Raw genomic sequence first — 21653 nt, 5'->3', positions numbered from 1 at the left:
TTTTTTTGATTGAACTCAGGGCCCCTCACTAGGCAGGCATTCTATTAGTTGTGCCATTTTGGCATTGGTTATTTACGAGGGAAGATCTTGCTTTATGGCCAGGCCAGGCTGGGGCTGCCATCTTCCTACTTGTTCTTCCCTGGGCCACTGGGGATGGCAGGCATGTGGCATTGTGTGAGATGGAGTTTTACAAATTTCTTTTTGCGCAGACTGTCCTCCAACCGTGATTCCCAGTCTCCAACTCTCATCAGCTAGGACGCTAGGCCTCACCACCAAACTCACCGGGACTTACATTTTTAATTTAGTGCACTAAAATATACTTATTTGAAAAGCTGCTGAGACTCTTTAGGTAACTCATAGGGCACCACAAAGGCAGAAATGAGAGATCTATACCATATTCAAATTGAAAATGACCTAACTACAAATTGTCTAACATATGTCTGCCTCACTTTGGCACAAGTGAAGCTCCACAGAGAAGGAACATATCTCCAGGAATCACTTCAAAGCTTTTTACCCTTCATTAAGCAGAGAACTGTACTTTGACCCAACTCTGCTGCAGCTCCAGCTGCCCCCACCCAATGCCTCACCGAGGCCACTGCTCCATCTGCCTTCCACTTTGATCTCTCTATACTGAGATACATTGTATCCCATCATCAAGACCACCTTGTGCTAGGTACTGAACTAATAACCCTTATGTGGAGGAAGGGACTTGTAGAGATCAAGTCTTTTAGGGATTTGCATTCTGGAAGGGAAAACAGGCATTTAAATGTTACTTATCAAAGGCTGTGACAATGATTACCATGTTGCATGAAGAGGCATGGTACCATGGCACATGCCACTTAGGAGATATAGTATAGGACAATGTGGTTTGAGGCTGACCTGGGCAAAAAGCTAGCAAGACTCCCATCTCAATAAACAAGTGCAGTGTGGTTGTTCATGACTGTCATTCAGATATTGGGGAGGCACAGACAGGAGGATCATAGTCCAAGGTCAGCCTTGGAAAAAAGTGAGAACCAATCTGAAAAATTACCTAAAAAGCAACAAGAACTAGAAGCATTGTCAAGAGCAAGTGCAAGGCACTGAGTGCCCAAAATGATGGCACTAGTGGCTCACGCCTCTAATCCTAGCTTCTCACAATCCTGAGGATTGCGGTTCAAAGCCAGTCCAGGCAAGGAAAGTCTGTGACACTCTTATCTCCAATACAACCACCAGAAAAGCCAGAAGTGGCACTGTGGCTCAAGTGGTAGAGTGCTCACCTTGAGCTAAAGAGCTCAGAGGCAGCACCCAGGCCCAGAGTTTAAGCCCCACAACTGACAAGAAAAAAAAAAGATGATGATGGTGATGATGATGATGATGATGATGATGAGAATAATTTCACTAAGATATACGGATTTCAAAGGAGAAAAAAATAGTCTAGAAAAAAACAGGGAAAGCTTCTGAAAGAATTTTAGAAAGTACTAGAGATTTGGGAGAGGACTAGAAACAAATACCAATGATGGTGGGCATCCCAAGCCCAAAGAATAGCATTGATAAGACGCAAAATGGCAGGAGCTGAAGAGTAGCCAGTAAAGGCTCAGATGGGTGGGTAGTATAACAGGTAGGTGAGCCAAGCAGAGGTGCCTGAATGCAGGCCTCAAAATTGGAGTTCAGCATTAAGACAGATGAAAACAGAATAAGAAACACTTCTTTTCTTCTTTTAAGTCCATGAGTCATGAATTAAAAGAACATGAAGTTAACTGGGTACTAGTGGCTCATGCCTATAATCTACCAACTTAAAAGGTTGAGACTAAAAGATCACAGTTCAAAGCCAGCTCAGGCAGACAAATCTGAGATTCTTATATCCAATAAACCAGCAAGAAAAAAAAAGTAGAAATATGGCTTACGTGGTAGAGTGCCAGCCTTAAACAGAAAAAGCTAAGCAAAAGCACAAGGCCCTGAGTTCAAACTCCAGTACTATTACAAAAAAACAAGAACATAAAGATAATCATAAGTACCAAAGACACTGAAGTAACATTTGTCCAAACACAGGAGAACGGTGACAACTGATCAATTCCAAATGAATGGTCAGTTCTCTCTGTTTTTTATCAGCCCACTCTGATGCTCACTCAGGACTGCACAAATCTCAAGGACATTCTGCCAAAGGGACTGACAGGGAGGAAGCAGTTTTAGTTCTTAAGTTAAAAAGACAATAACACCAGCATCCTCCCCCTAGGACATACCTGAGAGCTCTGCCTGCAGTTTGGTGAGCTGGCCCCTGAGCACATCTGTCTCCTTTAAGCTTTCTGTCAGTTGCATCTGTAGCTCTGTTTCCTTCTTCTGATGAGCAGTCATTTTCAGCTGTAAGTGAGAGACCTGTGCGGTGGCTGCTGCTAGTTCTTCTGTCACCTTGGCCTGAATAGTGACAAAGAACAATGTCCAAAAGCATAGATGCTAGTTATCTCTAAGTGCTGACCCAACCAATGCTATACCTGAGTTAAGCAAACTGAATTGGTGGATAGGAAGGGAGCTAAAGCTACCTTCAACTTGTACCAACCAAAACCAAGCCTTGAAAATTTGCAATCTCAAATTCAGTTCTCTTACAGAATTTGTCCTTAAGAAATACTATTCATCTTATATACAAGATTATAAAAAATTTGTTACCAGCATGTCAATGCAACATTGCTTAAGGTTGTTAAGGGACTGGAAAACTCACAAAAAGCTGAGAACAGGCTCACTTAAGCAAATTATGACACATTCATCCTATTTGTAGCTATGAAAAATGGTGTTTGAAAAGAATATTTAATTAAAGCCGGTACCAGTGGCTCACTCCCACAATCCTAGCTACTCAAGAGCCTGAGATCTAAGAATGTCAGTTTGACGTCAGCTTGGGCAGACAAACTCAAGAGACTCTTATCTTTAATTAACCAGCAAAACACTAGAAGAAAAGGCATGGCTCAAGTGGTAAAGCCCTGGCTTTGAGTGGAATAAAAGCCGAGGAAAAGTTCCAGGACCTGGTTCGAGCTCCAAGACTAGCACATACCCCCCCCCCCCCCCCCCCCCGCGCCCCCCACCACAGACACACAAAAAAAAAACCCTACCCTTAATGTTATGAAATACAGTCACAAACCTAATATTAAATAAGGAACTTAAGTAGATTATAAAATACGTATCAGCTATAATTCTATTTTGACAGAATGAACACTTATGTAAAGGAGAGCTTGAATGACCTTTTAAAGCCATAGTTAATCTAGGTAGAATTATGGGTGCTTTGTATTTTCTTTTTGCTTACTAGATTTCTATTTTATTTATTTATTTTTTGTCGGTCACGGGGCCTGAACTCTGGGCCTAGGCACTGTCCCTCAGCTCTTCAGCTCAAGGCTAGTGCTCTATCAGTTGAGCCACAGCACCACTTCTGGCTTTTTCTGCTTATGTGATGCTGAGGAATCAAACCCAGGGCCTCATGCATGCAAGGCAAGCACTCTGCCACTAAGTCACCTTCCCAGCCCATAGATTTCTATATTTTATAAATGAGTCTCTTCAAAAAGATGTTTCATAAGTTGTTCTCCTGAAAAAAGTGTTTCTCCTGCTCAGTATTTAAAAAAAAATCAATAATGACAATCTTTTCTCATTCCTGTCCACTTCCCATCCCTCAAGCCTGTGAGAGATGCACTCTCACACTGGATGGCATTTATATAAATACTAATATAATTATTTCCCCATTTTCATATAAAATGGGACAATGAAAAATTAAAAAAAAATTCAGATACTAACTCCTAAGTCTACAATTTCTCCTAGGAGTACAATACTAACTTCCTTCTACATATACTTAGCCAAACATGGACCATCTTTACTCTGAAGAACCTAAAAATTCTCAAGTGACATTGAACAAAAATGAAATGACTACTCTGGAAAACTATCAGATAATATCTGAATATTAAGGATGACCACAGCAATGATGGTCAATGAAAAGAATGGCAAACAAAGAACAGATACCATGAAAACGGAACTAGCACAGAGCTCAGAGAACTTTGCATCAATTTATGGCTTAGAGGGTTCATGAATCCCAGAATAAGTACCACCCACACAAGACCTTGCAGCAGCTAAGAACCCCAGGAGGGACATACTTCAAAGGAGAGGCAATGGAATGGAAGGTCACTGTCTCACTGAAGGAAACAGAGTGGAAGGTCACTCCAAAACTCTTTTTACCCATGCCTTCAGCTAGAAAGGCCCACTTAGAAGCCTAAAATTACAATCACCCAAATACATGTCCATGTGTAAGGAGAATGGTAATATACTAAAAATGATTCTCCTTGACCAGAAAAGCTCTGTATGATTGATATCTTATATTTACCTGCACTTTCTAGAATACAACTAGTATCATTAGGAAAAAGTAGTATATATATGTATGTGGGTACATGTACATAGATATATGTATGTACATATATACACACACATAATTACAATGTTTTTCAAAAGTTAGGATAAATATCATCAAGTTACAAAGGAAATGGCAGCAGCCTACACAGCAGATGGGACTAAGATGGCTTCCCAGTTCCCACCCCAGATCCAACTCCACTGCACATGTAGAGAGCTGGGAAAGGAAAATGCTGACAGAAGAGCCAAGGGTGCCGAATAACAGAAAAATAGCATTCAAGTTAGAAGCAGGAAAATAGAACCAAAGAAGTAGCAATCTGATATAAGAAACAGACTGACGGGAAGTGAGATTTGGAACAAGTCTTGTATCCCACCCTGGGCCTCAGGGTGCATAAATAAGTGCATTAAAGTATATGACCTCTAATAGTTCTTCAAGTTTTATTCTTTATCCCATATAAAAATATTGATTCTATCATAGAGAATAGTAATTTCATTTTTTCGTTTGTTTAAGGCAGTATCTTGCTATATAACCCAGGCTGGCACAGTGCCTGCTTTAAGCAAAAAAAAAAAAAAAAAGCCAAGCAAGGCCTCGAGTTCAAATCCTAGTACTAGCACATACACATGAAAGAAATCCTCATTACTTATTACCAGAATAGGAGAAAGTGAGAGAATGCCACAAGTTATAGAGTATATCCTATTTAACTTTTCAAGTTTTCAAGGAGAAATCAAATGTATATTATATATTATATATAAATTTATACATATATTTATATAAATATAAAATAATAAGAACTCTTGAGGAAATAGCAGGTATAAGGATGTTCATCTCCCAGAAGAGAAGTGATGGGCTAAATCCGAAGCAGGACTGGTACCAGAGTCAGCCAACTCAACCCAAGCTCCATTAGCATTCTCCTCATTGCTACTCTAGGAACTGGTCACAATTCTGAATTTTGAACAGACAGAAGCCATAGAAGTACTATAAGATGCTTGGCAGACTCAGATGAAGGAGCAAACTAGACAATTTTAAATTCCAATTAAAAAACACATACACATTTATTATGTAGCACTACAGAAATTTTCTGTTGGTTTTGTCAACAGAATAAATTTAATTTTTAGTAAATTGTGTAATTCTTACCTTTAGCAAACTATTAGGACTGTGATTGGTTTTTTGTTTTTTGCCAGTCTTAGGGGTTTGAACTTGGCCTGGGCACTGTCCCTGAACTTTTGTGCTCAAGGCTACCTGTTCTACCACTTGAGCCACAGCTCCAATTCAGTTTCCAGCAGTTAAGTACAAATAAAAGTCTCACAGGATTTCTGCCTGGGATGGCTTCAAACTGCAAACCTCAGATCACAGCCTCCTAAGTAGCTAGAATTACAGGAATGAGCCATTGGCGACTGGCTTGGTGATTGTTATTGAGTCAATTTGTTACAAAGTATATTATAAGACAGAAGCATGAATGATAATATATGAAAATCTGGTGAAAGATTTCTCCTTCTCTTCTCAATGATGACAAAAACTCTGCTGAAAAGACACTCAGGAAGTTCATATGCAGGACCACACCTTAGCACAGCATATTCCCACCTGGGCTTTTCTCTGCCCAGTTACTTTACCTTCTCTTGTTCAGCATGCAATACTCTTGCCTGTGTGTTTTCTGTGGCTGTTAGAAGTGAGTTGTTCCTCTTCTCCATCATCAGGTTACTCTGCTCAACATACCTGAGTCAGAAATGAGGACAAAGAACATTTATTGACCATCACATGTATATATGTCAGGTACAATCTGATGCACACTCAGTTCTCAAAACTTTGTTAATTAAACTAATCTGAAAGCATTTTGTTTTCTTTACACTTGCACTAATCAAGTTTGGAGGCAGTAAACAGGGTGCATGGTGAAAGAGAATTAGGAAAGAAACAGGAGAGAAGAAAAGAAAGCCACTCTTCCAGTGCTACTACCTGGGAGATAAGAGATACACACTGAAGAAAAGAAATATGGGGGGCTGGGAAGGTGGCTCAGTGGTAGAGCGCTTGCCTTGCATGCCTCAGGCCCTGGGTTCGATTCCTCAGCACCAATAAGCAAAAAGAAAAAAAGCTGGAAGTGGCGCTATGACTCAAGTGGTAGAGAGCTAGCCTTGAGCTGAAGAGCTGAGGGACAGCGCCCAGGCCCAGAATTCAGGCCCCACAACCGGACCCCAAAAAAAAGAAGAAAAGAAATATGGGAGAACTTTTTTCCTTTTTTTTGGTGGTGGTATATGGTATATGGTTTTTTTTTTTCCTTTTTATTTTGAGGCAAGTATAGACATGGTCCTGAGTTCTGGCCCAGCTTTCTTATTCATGGCTCAAGCTCAACCACTTGAGCCATGCCTCAATTTTGGACTTTAATCGTTAATTCAAGATAAAAAGTTTTTTGTTGTTGTTGTTGGTGGTGGTTGTGGGGCTTGAACTCTGGGCCTAGGAGCTGTCCCTCAGCTTTTCAGCTCAAGGCGAGCAATCTACAGTGCCACTTGTGCCACAGTGTCACTTCCGGTTTTCTGGTGGTTAACTGGAGATAAGAGTCTTCATGGATTTTCCTTGCCTGGGCTGGCTTTGAACCACGATCCTCAGATCTCAGCTTCCTAAGTAGCTAGGATTACAAGCCACCAGTGCCCAGCAAGGTAAGAGTTTTGAAGACTTTTCTGCCTGGCTTCAAACCTTGATCCTCCAGGTCTTGGCTTCCTAAGTAGTTAGGATTATAAGTGCAAACCATTGGGCACCTGTCTGGTTCTGGGCTTTGAACTCAGGTCCTTTTTGCCTAGTATTTGGCAAGCACTCTACCACTGAGACTTGTCTCCAGTAAGAATGATTTATTTTTAATAAAATACTGTTATAGCATACTCTTCTGACCTCCCAAATCTTCAGAAGGATCCATAAAAACTATAAAATGCCTGAGTGTCATATAAAAGTCAATGTGACTCTGGTTGATTTCCAGTTGATAAAATGGCATACAGAGAAACAAGAAGAGTTAACATTAGAGCTTTCTAAGTATTAATACCATTTAGAGATGAAAAAACTAGGGCCTGTGACTAACAATAAATGAAGGGCAGAATTGGGAGTCAAATAGAGGTCTGTCTTATGTCAGAGCCAGTGAGTTCTTCCTCCTACCAAACCAGAACATAAGCAGTAATTCCCATGACAGGCAGGAAACAAAAATGACAGAAATAGAGTTGGAAGTGTAGCTTAGACGTGCTTAGTATGTTTAATTCCCAGCATTGCAGGAAAGGAAAGAAAAAGAGGAGGAGAAGGAAGGGGCAGAAATAAGTACACACACACAAGTACACACACACACACACCAGTACACACACACACAAGTACACACACACACACACCAGTACACACACACACACACACACACACACACACACACACACACACACACCATCCAGGCCCCGTACCTGTCATTACCTCTGATTTCGTTCAATTAATTCACTAATCTTGTCATTCTGTTCTTCTATCCGACTGCTCTTCTCAAGGATCTCTTGCTTCAATCTTTCATTTTCCTAAATTCCAAAAATAGGACATACAAGGTGTTTTATAAGTACTGAATAAAAGGGAACAGCTTGAACTCAGGACCTTGCACATGCTATGCAGGTGCTCCACCACTTGACCCATACCTCCAGCCCATGTTAATGTACTTTGAGACAAAAACCTAGAACTTAACATTCATATGCATATAATAATTTTAAAAAACATATATCTGATGGATACAAATCAATATGCCAAATGGGCTGTGTGTTTAAATGTCCATACAATGAAACAAGATTCTGAAATAGGGCCCAAAAGCAATGTTTCCTTCTGACTAATTACTAATATAATGATTAGTATATTATATGACATTAATATGGTATACACCATATAATATGCTAAGCTGTATAGTATATAGTATTAGTATAGTATGTAATAGATACGCTAGTCCCTGGGACTAAATGAAGCCCTGATGAATTTTCCTGATTTTCTAACCCAAATGTTAAAGTGCAGCACGTGTGGAGTGAGAGTGTGGTTATGACCTCTAGGCCAAGTACTGTGCTGGCAACCACTCTCACCTGGATGATCCGCTGGATGTTGCTCATAATCATGCTTGTTTCCAATGTGACAGACATGCCAGGAATAAGCATGGAGCTGCCAGCACTCTGCTTCTGTAACTCTTCAACCTACAGAAGGGATGCCAGAAAGCAGACAATGTAAAAAAAAAATGTAACTTAGATATCCAGTAACGACTATGAATATAAAAAACCAAAGAAGAGCTTGTTTAGAGCTTTGGCTGTTTTGTTTGTGCCCCACTTTTATACCCCCAACCCCAATATGGCCCCAACCCTAACCCAGTCACCTTAGCCATAAGATGATCCATTTTATCAGCCACTTTACTGACTGCCATTCGAATTTCAGTGTTAGACTGCCGGGCTTCAGTCATCAGAAATGAAGTCATGTCACCTGATCCTAAAGAGACAGAAACCAAAAAGAAACTTACAAAACTAGAGCATGAGGAAAAGTGAATGGCTCTTTCAGCAGAAGAAAGAAAGGCATGACTGCTTCCTTGGCATAGGAAATATAATGAGTATTTTCACACTGTCAGGAAGAAAGGGGATCAAAGGGTCCAAAACTATTAATAACTAAGTAAAGTTCTTCCAAAATGTATTAAGGGTTACACAGTGTGATTCAAGGGCACAAGAATGCCAAGTTTGGACTGCCATAGTCCTGGCAGTTCATACTGCTTCCCATTCATGCCACTGTCCAGGTACCAAGGATACAGTAGTGAGTAAAACAAGTGCTAGGCTTTGTTGAGTTCTCAGTCTGATGGGGATATGGACATGTAAATAAATCATTACAACAGAATATTTTAAGTGCAAAAAATGAACCATGTACAAGGTCCATCACACAGAAGAGGGAGGGAAGGGGAGAATCAGGGAGGAAGAAGATGTGTTTGGAAGGATGCAAAACTAGTTTTCCAGGGCTGGGAAGGTGGCTCAGTGGTAGAGCGCTTGCCTTGCATGCCAGAGGCCCTGGGTTCGATTCCTCAGCACCACATAGGCAAAAAGAAAAAAGCTGGAAGTGGCACTGTGGCTCAAGTGGTAGAGCGCTAGCCTTGAGCTGAAGAGCTGAGGGACAGCGCCCAGGCCCAGAGTTCAGGCCCCATAACCGGACCCCCCCCCAAAAAAAACTAGTTTTCCAGATGGAAGAACAGGGTTCCAGACAAAGGCTGGATCCAATTCACAGCTGTAATCACACCAAGGTGATTACCAAATAAGAGACAAACCACAGAACAAGGCAGAATATCAACACACCTGATGACATTTCATTTTGTTTGGTATGTTTACACGAAACTGGTACAAATATACAAAATACCTGAACTGTTACCCAAGTAACTGCTAACAATGGTTATTCATGGTTGGGGCCGGGGGTGGGGGGGATGCTTAATAAGGAAGGACAGTAGTTTTTCCTTTTATATTCATTATAAAAGTGTGTTATTTTCATGACATGCTGTCTTCATGTTTTCTCACAATTTCCTCCAGAGTCTGCTCTTTTACTATTTTCCATAAACTCTAGCCACTCTGACAGAGGAAACTGAAAGGACTGGTAGGAGAAAATTCATGAAACACAATCCAGAATGTGGGAATGGGGATCTTGGGGATGATTGAAATGTTCTAAAATTGGATTGTGGTGATAGATGCAAAACTCTGAAATTTTCCTTAAAACAAAGAATCTTTGAATTGTACAATTAAAACAAGTGATTTATAAATCATACCTTAGCCAAGCTGTTAGGAAGAAAGGAAAGAAGGAAGGAAGGAAAGAAGGAAAGGGAAAATGAAAAGGAGAGGAAAATGGAGAAGAGGAAGGAGAGACAAAAGGGAGGAGGGAGAGAGAAAAGGAGGGAGGGAGGGAGGGAAGAGAGCTGTTGGAGTGCAAACAAAAAAAGGATGAGAGAAAGTGGAGGATGAGAGATGGAGGGAATCACTTCTCACCTTGAAAATGGGGAGCCTGGGATAGTGGTACTGGATACAAGGGCCGAACAGGCTGCAGTTGCGAGGTGACCGCAGATGCCTGGGGATAGGCATAGGCTTGTATACCTGCATAGGGCTGAGAAAAGACCGAGTTATCGCTGCTTTTGTAGACATTCATGTCTTTTTTCTCTCTCTTAGTTTCTCTGGTGGAATAAGATGGATAATCAGAGAGGAGATTCAAACTTATTGAAGCTGGAGATGGATGAGATCAGGACTGGGCAGCAGATAAGGATTGAAGCAGTTATCTAAGGTGTCCTGTCACTGAAGTATTACCTAGAAATACAGGGATGGATATGTTGGATCACTACCCAGTCCACTGGTGATATGACTTAGTGACATGTGAATTAATTCGCCTCAGTCAGGCCTTCTTTTAAGGACATTTTAAAGTAAAGTCATTTTTAAATAAGCAAACTCTGATTAGTTTCCCTTGAAGTAAAATGGAGAAGTGTTCAGAGATTTTAAACAAAATTAGCTAGTTTCTGAGATGAAAGTACCACTCCATCTAGATTTGGAGGTTGATGACATGAAGTGACAGAGGTAAAGTTAAAATTAAGTGTCTGGCAGAAAGTACATGCTCAATAAGCAGCACCTATCATTTTAGTGTAGACAATTATTTTCCCTGAAATTAGGAAATGTGGCTTATTTCTAGAGGCACTGTAACTAGTTGACCATTACTTAAACAACAAAAAAATAGTCTATGACAGAATAATTTTCTTTTGGTGGGAGGGCTTCCTTTAGTTTGTTTGGCAGTACCAGGGCTTGGTTTAGGCCATCAAATTTGCTAGGCAACCCTGAGCCCTGCCCCCAAGTTATATGGTCACACTTCCTGCCCAGGAAGATCTCAATTCACATATTTATAGCTCCTGCAAAACAGGACAACATGTGCACACCACCAGCTATTGGATAAGAAGGAAATCTCATGAGTTATTACCATTTGTTTATTGGACTGGATTGGCCTCAAGTCACAAATATCTCAGTCTCCCATATAGCTAGGATTATAGGTGTGGGCCACCAGTACCAGCTTTGATACTTCCCATACTAGTGAAGCATAGTGCTCCTCCCCCTTCACTAAGAATCACCGCCAAGTAAGCCCCTGATGTCAACGAGAGTGTATCTTATTCAAGTGTGTTCAGGCAGAAAGAAGAATCATTGCCCTGGCAAAGAGTGAGCAGAGGCCGATAGACTGCTGCCACCACCTTCCATAATAACAGAAAAAGCCTACTTTAAGAGAACACTTTGGGAGGATAACTAGACAGCAGAATTCAGCTGTATTTCCCATAGTTTCCATCCTTAATCTGCAGGTACTCTGCTGACCTACTAGAAGGCATGACTATGTGCCCATCAAGTAGGTATGTGTGAAAGGAAAGGAAGCACGTGTTCACTGCAGGCACTGACTGGATCCTGACAATGTGCCATACAAAGGTCTAATACAAGGGACTGGGCTTGCTCTTACACCTCATCTTCACAACTTGGAAGTAGGTAACCCACTGTGTCTTAGAGCTGGGAAGGTAGCAACTTAGAAAGGGGAATGATCAACTCCAACTTTGGGGAAGTGATACTATTCAAAGAGGAAGGAAGGAATCTTCTTCCTGTATGCTTACAAGAAAAAAGACTAACCAGAACCATAATAAAGTATAGTTTATAATGAGGGTTTGAAAATGTTGTTACCTGAAAGGACTGGGCATTTCCAGATACAGCTGAGTGGGAATCGAGAGATGTAACTTGCATTAAGGCAGGAGAGGGTGCTTGGAGCCCAGAAACAGAAGGCTGAGCTGCTACAATAAAGCAAGATGTTTCCACTGTTATCCACCCTTGCTTACTGGCACAGATCTGGACGAGTCCCTGACATACCCCATACATCAGACTCAGCCACTTTCTTCATCTAGTTTCCTACACCTGTTCCACTGACACCCAGCCATAAGCCAGTGGAAGGAAACTGGATGTTCTCATGTGCCTCTGACTTAGACCTCTATGATTCTATCAGCTGATGGGATATGCAAAATAACACACAGAGATGTGTCAGTAGCTGAGTGCAGGTTTCCCAAATGGACAACACAACACAGCAAAAGTCACAATGAGCAGGCCAAATATATCTCCAAGTCTGAGATGCTCTGACCCAGGGATAAACTGATAAGTTTTACATTCCAGTCCAATAGCCTTACAGTTTAGAATAGTGATGCTAATTTTGGTGCTGACCCGATTCAAGGACATGGAGCCTCAGAGAGGTTCCCTTCTTACCCTGTGAAGCCATCTGTGGTAACACTGGATGAACTGGCTGAAGAGGAGGCTGGCTGGAAGGTGTCACCAGGGGCTGCTCAGCTCCTCGCAAAGCAGTAATTTCCTGGAACAGACACAAGGATTTGGTCACTTATTTGAGAGTCCTTTACTGAAGACTGAGCAAAGAAGAGGAAGGAAACATAAGCAGAAAGCCAAGTTGAGAGAATGAGTCACCAGGGAAGAAGCAACCAATTGTACAATAAAGAGTCCTTCTAGAAAATCCTATCAAATAGTTTCATATCGTTACTTTCCTCCAACTTTCTACAAAGTTGATGTTTTAATTGTCTGTAGCAACCAAAATGACAGCCCTTTAGGATGTGTCATTTCCCAAACCTTAAGACTGATTTTGGAAAAAAAAAAAATCTCCATAGACCTCAAGGTGTTCAGTGAAAAATGGGGCAGAGTAGGAGTCATCACGCTTCATTAACATGCTGGTTTTGGATAATAGAGTTTTAGAGTGCTTGCCCATGCTTTCTTTTCATAAAACCAGAGCTGTAATTCTAAAGGAAGTAAGTCTACATCTTCTTGTTTTATGCAAAGATCAGAAAATGTTGTGGCACTGTATAAAGTGACTATAATCTGCTATGCTATAGTACTAGGGCTTGAAGACTGTTGGCCATTCTTTCATTTTAAAACTTCCGAGTCGGGGCTGGGAAGGTGGCTCAGTGGTAGAGCACTTGCCTTGCATGCCTGAGGCCCTGGGTTCGATTCCTCAGCACCACATAAGCAAAAAGAAAAAAAGCTGGAAGTGGCGCTGTGGCTCAAGTGGTAGAGCGCTAGCCTTGAGCTGAAGAGCTGAGGGACAGCGCCCAGGCCCAGAGTTCAGGCCCCACGACTAGACACCCCCCCCAAAAAAAAAAGATTGATCTTATGGGGCTGGGAATGTTGGCTTAGAAGTAGAGTGCTTGGCTAGCATGCATGAAGCCCTGGGTTCAATTCCTCAGTACGACATAAACAGAAAAAGCCAAAAGCGAGGCGGTGTGGCTCAAATGCTAGCCTTGAGCAAAAGAAGCTCAGGGACAGTGCCTAGGCCCTAAGTTCAAGCCCCAGGACTGGCCAAAAAGAAAAAAAAGAAAAAAAAAAGATTGATCTTATGGGCAATGGAGATTCAGGTAAATGATGGCTGATTTAATTATAACACTTAGTTCTTATGGCAGATACATAGATTTTAGTTCCATTTCTACTACTAATACAAACTTATTGTGCATATAAGCTCTTGAGATAATAATTCTGGGTTAGCGGCAGAAAAAGCAATTCTTTTAGCCAAAGCACATCTGTATTACTCATCCAAATACAACAAAGGGACATACTTCAACTTCTGAGTCATTGGACTCCAGCTGTGGTGGAAGGATAGGCAGCATGGGCTGGCCCATTTTAGCCATCCGGGAGATCAGCTTGGCCTTGACTGTATCAGGATTCTAAAAAGAGAAAGCCACAAAAATCTCTGTGATTAAGGTTCATTACCTTTAGGCAGCTACAACTTTGCCTCTTGTATTAAATCACTAAACAAGTAATCCTACTGTATCCATCTGAAACCATTTCCTCTAGAAAATGAGAATTATAGCAGTAAAAATAATTCCTTTCATGTTTGGAATAGATAGAGTGGTTTCATATATATATTACCTCCACACTGGGAATTAATTATTTCTATTTTTCAGATTAAAAGCTAAGGCAGAAATGTTAAGAAAAAGAGGCATTTTAGCTGACAGGACCTCCTCCAAGCATGAATCGAGTCAATAGAAAAATACTTAGAAGAAATTTGTAAAGGGAAGAAAGAGGAGCTCTTTGTGTTAAATTCAAGTTCATTTAGCTCTGATTTGGCTGTATTTTACATCCTGGGTTAGTAGCTCATGTGTCCACTAGGTGGCTCAACAGGTAGTCTTCAGAATGAAGTTACACAAATGTACTTACTATCTTGCCCATGTAATTGTAACCCCTCTGTACAGTATTTTCACAATAAAAAAAAAAAATTAAAAAATGTACCTGAAGGTACCCAAAATGATTTCCTAGATGTATGAAGAAATGATTATAACCTTCATTGCTACTATTTTTTCAGGTAAAAACATAAAACATTAAACTTGTTTACATGGATTAACAGTCCATTGTGTATATAATTTGTCACAATTCAGGATTGTGTGCCCATTTTTTTTTCCTTAACGGGTACAAATAATTTAAAAAAAATGGATACATCAAAAGAAGAAAGAGGATTAGACATATAAACCATATCCACACCATGGAACATCACAATCTTCAGATTAAAAGAAGAATGAGGGAGGGCTCTACACACTAACATGGAAAGATGCCTTATATACTACATATAAAATGCAAGGTGCTCTACTCAGGAGGCTGAGAACTGAGGATTACGGTTCAAAGCCAGCCCAGGCAGGAAAGTCTGTGGGACTCTTATCTCCAATTAATCACAGAAAAAACTGGAAGAGGCTTTGTGGCTCAGTTGGTAGAGTTCTAGCCTTGAGCAAAAAGGAGCTTAGAGACAGAGCTCAAGCCCAGAGTTTGAGCTCCAGGACCAGCAAAAAAAAAAAAAAAGCAAAGTACTATCTATCTATCTTACTCTTTTTTATGTGTGAAAGAAGGATGAAAAAATAAAACATACATTCCAGTTTGCCTGCACCAGTATAACGAAACACTGGAAGAATATGCAAGGACACAGTAAAAGTAGTTACCTAAGGAATGAGATGGAGTAGGGCAGACTGGAGCATCTATCTACTTCTTACAAGGACTGAGTAACCGCTATATTATCCTGTTATATTATTATGATAACTGTACCATATGATTGCAATTACCTACTCAAAACAAAAAAGGCTTAAAAGTAAAAAATGGTTAATTTTATGTTATATGTCTTTTCTTTTTTTTTTGTAAGTTGTGGGGCTTGAACTCTGCACCTGGCACTGTCCCTCAGCTCTTCAGCTCAAGATTAGCGCTCTACCACTTGAGCCAAAACACCACTTCCAGTTTTCTGGTGGTTAATTGGAGATCAGAGTCACATGGACTTTCCTTGCCTGGAGCTGGCTTTGAACGCTCAGATCTCAGCCTCCTGAGTAGGTAGGATTAGAGACATGAGCCATGGGTACCTGGCATGATATATATTTTCTTTCTTAAAATAAGCTAAACTACAAAAAAGAAATTTAATGGTTGGACATCACTGGTCTGACAGAAGTTGCTAAAGTTCAGAAACAGGCGACAAGTACAATGGAGCCCATACTAAGCAACTTTTGCAGCTGTTCAAAGCCTTGAGATTATCACTACTTATGCATTTCTTTTCTGATTCATAGCTTAACCTTCTGGGTTTAGGTGACCGTTTTTTATACACATCATACCCATTGTTTGCTTAATAATCCTGCTTTGGGCTGAATATAAACAAGTAAATTAGAGTTGGACAGAAATGAAGCACATCTCTCCAGGCATCTGTGGTTCCTGACATGACAAGTGAAGGCTTCCAGCACCTGACAAGCTTTAGCCACCACATGGCCCACTTGAGGCATGCGTTAAAGCCTGCACAATCAGGTAGGGCAGCAGCAGTGTGTCCTTCCTAAAGGTGTGTCCTAATTTTACTAGAACAGAAGGTTGGGGAAACAGAGGCCCAGAGACCTGCTCAAAGTCAATCAGTTGGTGACTAAACCCAAAACTCCTGAGAGAAATAAGTATAAAGATATGTATCATTAGCATTAACTAAGCTAATGTTTATTAAACTCTTACAATATGCCAGACATAATACTAAAAACCACAAGTTCTACTTTGTAGATGAGGAAGTAAATCTGAGGATTTGAAAGCTAGGTTGCTCAAGGTCACAGTGAGAAAATAGCAGAGAAGCCTACCACTAACCATTAATATCTCCAATAAATGATGTCTCTACAAGGGAAGTGCATTTAAGTAAGGTGCTCTTTGCCCAATATAACACGATTCTAATGATAATCACAGATACTATTTACTAAAGACATATTGCACAAAGGCTCTGAGCTCAGAGCTTTATAAGTATCTCTAATCCTTACAAGAACTGTATTAGGGACTGGGAAAATGGCCTCTATTCTTACAATGTTGCTGAGGAAGAGCAAAGTTAAGATCCTTTCTCAAGGCCTCATACTACTAAGAATCAAGACTGTAGATGCAAGCCAGGTGACGGTGGCTTATGCTTGTAATCCTAGATGCTCAGGAGGCTGAGATCTGAGGATCAAGGTTTGAAGCTAGCCTAGACAGAAAGATCCATGAGATTCTTATCTCCAATTAACCAGCAAAAGCCAGAAGTGGAGGTGTGGCACAAGTGGTAGAGTGCCAACCTTGAAAAACAAAACGAACCCGAGTAAGAAGGCCTTGAGTTCATGCCCCGGTATTGGCACGCGCGTGCGCGCGCACGCACACACACACACACACACACACACACAGATACACACACACACACACACACACACACACACACACGGCTATAGATTAAAAAACCCAGGATAATTTATACTGACTCCACACACACACACACAAAAAGGCTATAGATTCAAAAACTCAGGATAATTTATACTGACTCCACACACACACACAAAAAGGCTATAGCTTCAAAAACCCAGGATAATTTATACTGACTCCACACACACACACACACACACACACACACACACACACACACACACAAAAGGCTATAGATTCAAAAACCCATATTTATACTGACTCCAAGTAGAAGAAAATGAATAAAGGACCCATGATTTTTAGCCTAAATCAATGGCTAGGCACAGGACACTCTAGCAAGCTGAAAGTAAGGGGACAAACTCATACTTACTGTATTTACTGTAAGCTGTTCATTGAGAGAGTTGGATTTGCTACGAAGAACAGGCTCCCTGAAAACAAACAAGACATAACCTGAGATAAAGCAAACTCACAATCACAAACCGAGATTCTGCTGTTAAACAAATTGTTTTTTCAAAATGAACACCAACTGATAAGCTCTAAAAAGAATTTGAATGTTTTAGCTTACAAAATCTTGGAATGCAAGTGAAAATGAACTACTTCCCACTTGAATTCTTGTTTACTTTTTTTTCATGAGTGTATATTTTATATTAATGTCCTTCTCGGTTTCCTTCCAGAGTTTTTCAAGTACTCTCATTTGAATTAATAGTTTTATAAACTAAGAATATTAATCCTTCGTCAGGAAAATCATGTGCAAGTTCTATCTCACTGGTTCCATTTTTTCCCATATATTTCACATTATTTATTTTAAAATTATGTCCATATTTCTGAAGCCTTCCAAAAGTTGTTTCTACTACATTGGAAGAGCTTGCTACAACCCCCGCACCTCACCCTGATTTAGAAGGCACTGATGTAGGTGACGACATAACAGGATCAGCAGAGAGGCTGTCAGCACCAGGAATGGGAGAGGGAGCTACCGAACCCCGGGAACTGACACTGTGTCCATCAGCACCAGAATCTCGAGCAAACTTCACCTAGGGAAAAAGCCAGCACAGGTGGAATGGGCTACAAGCATCCTCTTCCCTGCCCAGCATGTATTTCTCATGTTTCTACTCCTCAAAACACAATCTATCATCTCTCCATTGTAGATAAATCAGAAACTGCTAAAAAAAAATGATTAATTACAACTCAACTACCTTATGTTAGCTTGTGTGTGTGTGTGTGTGCATGTATATTTTTAATCAAAAATGAAATCATACTGTTTTATAACTGGCACTGTTCACTCACTAGTATGTTAACATGTTCCAGTACTGGGGCTTGAACTCAGGGCCTCAGGCTCTTGCTCAGCTTTTTTGCTCACTGCTGGTACTCTACCACTTGAGCCACCCCTCAGTTCCAGCTTTTTGTTGGTTAATTAGAAGCAAGAATCTCCTGAACATTGCTGCCCAAGCTGGCTTTGGACCGTGATTCCTAGATCTCAGTGCCCTGAGTAGCTAAGATTGTAGGCATGAGCCACCAGCACCTGGCCCATTTTTAATATTCAAAGAAATCTGTCTGCAGAATCTGGTTCTCAAACACATGCATTTAACACACACTTTAATTTTCAGAGAGGTAGCTCATTACACACAACACAGCACAGGTCACTCACCCGTCTAACCTCCACCTCGAACACCAGGATTGAGTCTGCTGATTGAGTCCAGCCTATTACCCCTTCAGAGCCAGTGGCACAGGCTGGAGGGACAATTAGCAACCGTTTTCCTCCCTTCTTCATGCCCAGCATTCCATCCTCCCAGCCCTATGGAATCAGAGATGAGGAAAAAGCTCATCAGAAAGGGAGGCCTCATAAGGCAAAACTAACTGCAGGAGCATTGGATTTCACTTACTCATATACAACATTAGATAATGCCTCTGGTGGTCAAGATCAATTATTACCACGTTGGTTGTAAGAAAATCTACAATATAGCTTCTAAACCTACTAGTAAAACCTGCAATCTGGTGTTGGATGAAGTACATGTATCTTAGATAGTAATAGAAAATAAGAGTGATTTAATAGAAGCCCAGAACCAATGGCTCATACCTATAATCCTAGCTGCTCTGAGATCTAAGGACTATGATTCAAAGCCAGCCAGGAAGACAAATACTAGAGACTCTTATCTCCAATTAGCTAGCAAAAAGTCAGAACTGGAGATATGACTCAAGTGGCAGAGCACCAGACTTGATCAAAAACTAAATGAGAGCTTGAGGTCCTGAGTTCAAGCCCCAGTACCAGCATATGCAAGCACGTGTGCACACATATGTGCACACACACACAAGTTATCATTATTAAATATGTTTTTTCTACGCAGTGGCTTTTTTTTGGGGGGGGGGTCCAGTCGTGGGGCCTGAACTCTGGACCTGGGCGCTGTCCCTCACCTCTGCAGCTCAAGGCTAGCACTCTACCACTTGAGCCACAGCGCCACTTCCAGTTTTTTTTCCTTTTGCTTATGTGGTGCTGAGGAATAGAACCCAGGGCCTCATGCATGCAAGGCAAGCGCTCTACCACTGAGCCACCTTCTCAGCCCCATGCAGTGTGTTTTATGTGCTTGTTTAATCCCCAAGATAATCATAATCTCCTAACATTGAGGCCATTTTTACAGATATGAAAACTGAGGCCTTTGGGGGTGAAGTAACTAAGTTAAGACTCAAGTAAGACCTATCTAGCTCCAAGGATCATGAATGGATGGACACAGCACCATGTACCCACATGTGCTAATATAATACTTCATGTACATAAAGTATTCTTTTTTTATTTTGGTTGGTCATGGGATTGAACTCTGGGCTTGGGCATTGTCCCTCAGATCTTCAGCTCAAGGCAAGCACTCTACCACTTGAGCCACAGTGCCACTTCCAGTTTTCTGGTGGTTTACTGAAGATAGTCTTATGGGCTTTCCTGCCTGGGCTGGCTTTGAACCGTGATCCCAGCCTCCTGAGTAGCTAGGATTACAGGTGTGAGCCACCAGCGCCCAGCTAAAATATTCTTTAGTTCATAAAACATTTGCATGGTTGATAAAAACAAAATTCACAACTTGAACTCAGGTCTTCAGATTCCAATCCCCTCCTGTTGTGTTGTAGTTGCAAAGTGAGCCAGAGAGATGAGAATTAACCTACTATGACACAATTTTGGAAAAAACTAGTTTCACCTCTTTCTCTGTGAAGCTATGGGAAGGGTATGGTAATTTTGTCAGTCACAGGATGAAAAAGGGTAGGAATTACAGAAAACAAATATACCTGTCTTCAACACAGTGTCTCATAGGCAAAAATCTCCCCAAAGTGGACAATGCAACACCTTTGACCATCCTAATTTCTATCCAGGTATTTCTAGACTCTTGGAAGATACATCCAGGTTAGAAATGCCACAATCAAAATATAGTAGATCATTACCTTGATGACTTTTCCTGATCCTAATTTCAGGCGAAGCAGCTTATCTTTGTTTGCAGTGGAGTCAAAAACCTTCAATTTGAACAAAGTAAAGGAGGTCACACAATTTCAAATACATAATAACTATTCAACTAACCATACTGGTACTTTTTTTTCTTTGCCAGACAAGGGCCTTGAACTCAGGATCTAGGTGCTGTCCCTGCTTTTTTGCTCAAAGCTAGCACTCTACTACTCTGAGCCACAGCTCTACTTCCAGTTTTTAGATGGTTAATTGGAGATAAGAGTCTCATGGCTTTCCTGTCCCAGGTGGCTTTGAATTGTGATCCCCCGATCTCAGTCTCCTGAGTAGCTAGGATTACAGGTGTGAGCCATCAGCCCGTGGCCATAGAGGTTCTTCTTAAAGAGAAGATAAAACAGGAAGACAGTCCTAAAAATAAAAAACTTGAAAAAGGTAATATTTTGGCTAAGGGTTATTGATAGTGAAAATCTCTGGAACAATAAATTCCCACACAAGAAAAAAAAAAACTTTCTTTATCACTAGGAATTTGAACATTTTCTCAAATAATTTGGCTCATTTGATGCTGATACTAAACCTACCAAGTAATTAGTATAAGGATCGTTAACTTTTATTCACAAATGAAAAACAAAAAAGCTTATACGACTTGATCAAGGTCAACTTGAGTAAAATTGAGACTTTCACCCACATTTTTTTAAGTCATAAAGATCTCCCAGCCAGGTACCTGTGATCCTAGCTACTCAGGAGGCTACTCACAGTTTGAAGCCAGCCTGGGCAGAAAAGTCCATGAGACTCTAAATCTTCAATTACCAGCAAAAACCTGAAAGTGGAGGTATGGCTCTACTAGTAGAGCACCTGCCTTGAACAAAAAAGCCAAGTCCCAGTGCCAGAACAAAAACAAAAACAAGCAACAACAACAAAAAGAAAACCTCAGAACTTTCTGTCCTATTGCATTTGAGGGCTTAATATTAAAAACACAACAAGCCCAATGTGTTTACAGTATCCAATATGAGAAAACACAGGAAGGTATAAAAAGTACATCCAGGGCTAGGAATGTGGCTTAGTAGTAGAGTGCTTGAGAACATGGGTTTGATTCCTCAGTACTATATAAACAAACAACAACAAAAAAAGTACATCCATCTTTAAGACT

At 40.7% G+C, this 21653-nt stretch overlaps 1 protein-coding gene across 3 annotated transcripts in view; it reads right to left on the bottom strand.

Annotated features, from left to right (window-relative positions):
- Fkbp15 (FK506 binding protein 15, 133kDa) overlaps positions 1-21653 on the bottom strand; it is a 50624-nt gene that overhangs the window by 10540 nt on the left and 18431 nt on the right. The window contains exons 8-20 of one of the 3 annotated variants that reach the window (XM_013030176.1): positions 20491-20559; positions 18719-18865; positions 17962-18104; positions 17444-17501; positions 13971-14078; positions 12622-12724; positions 12052-12158; positions 10345-10459; positions 8712-8821; positions 8428-8535; positions 7790-7884; positions 5965-6067; positions 2220-2391 (exon numbers count right to left, since the gene is read on the bottom strand). In XM_013030176.1, the coding sequence (XP_012885630.1) occupies positions 2220-2391; positions 5965-6067; positions 7790-7884; positions 8428-8535; positions 8712-8821; positions 10345-10459; positions 12052-12158; positions 12622-12724; positions 13971-14078; positions 17444-17501; positions 17962-18104; positions 18719-18865; positions 20491-20559 (1438 nt within the window). The remainder of the gene's footprint in view (positions 1-2219; positions 2392-5964; positions 6068-7789; positions 7885-8427; positions 8536-8711; positions 8822-10344; positions 10460-12051; positions 12159-12621; positions 12725-13970; positions 14079-17443; positions 17502-17961; positions 18105-18718; positions 18866-20490; positions 20560-21653) is intronic. The other 2 variants (XM_013030177.1, XM_013030178.1) reach the window with 2 other exon arrangements.

This window comes from Dipodomys ordii, unplaced genomic scaffold (assembly GCF_000151885.1).
Source record: "Dipodomys ordii isolate 6190 unplaced genomic scaffold, Dord_2.0 Scaffold127, whole genome shotgun sequence".
NCBI lineage: Eukaryota > Metazoa > Chordata > Mammalia > Rodentia > Heteromyidae > Dipodomys > Dipodomys ordii.
The sequence above is the reverse complement of the archived record's forward strand: the minus strand, read 5'-3'. Positions and strand labels throughout refer to the sequence as shown.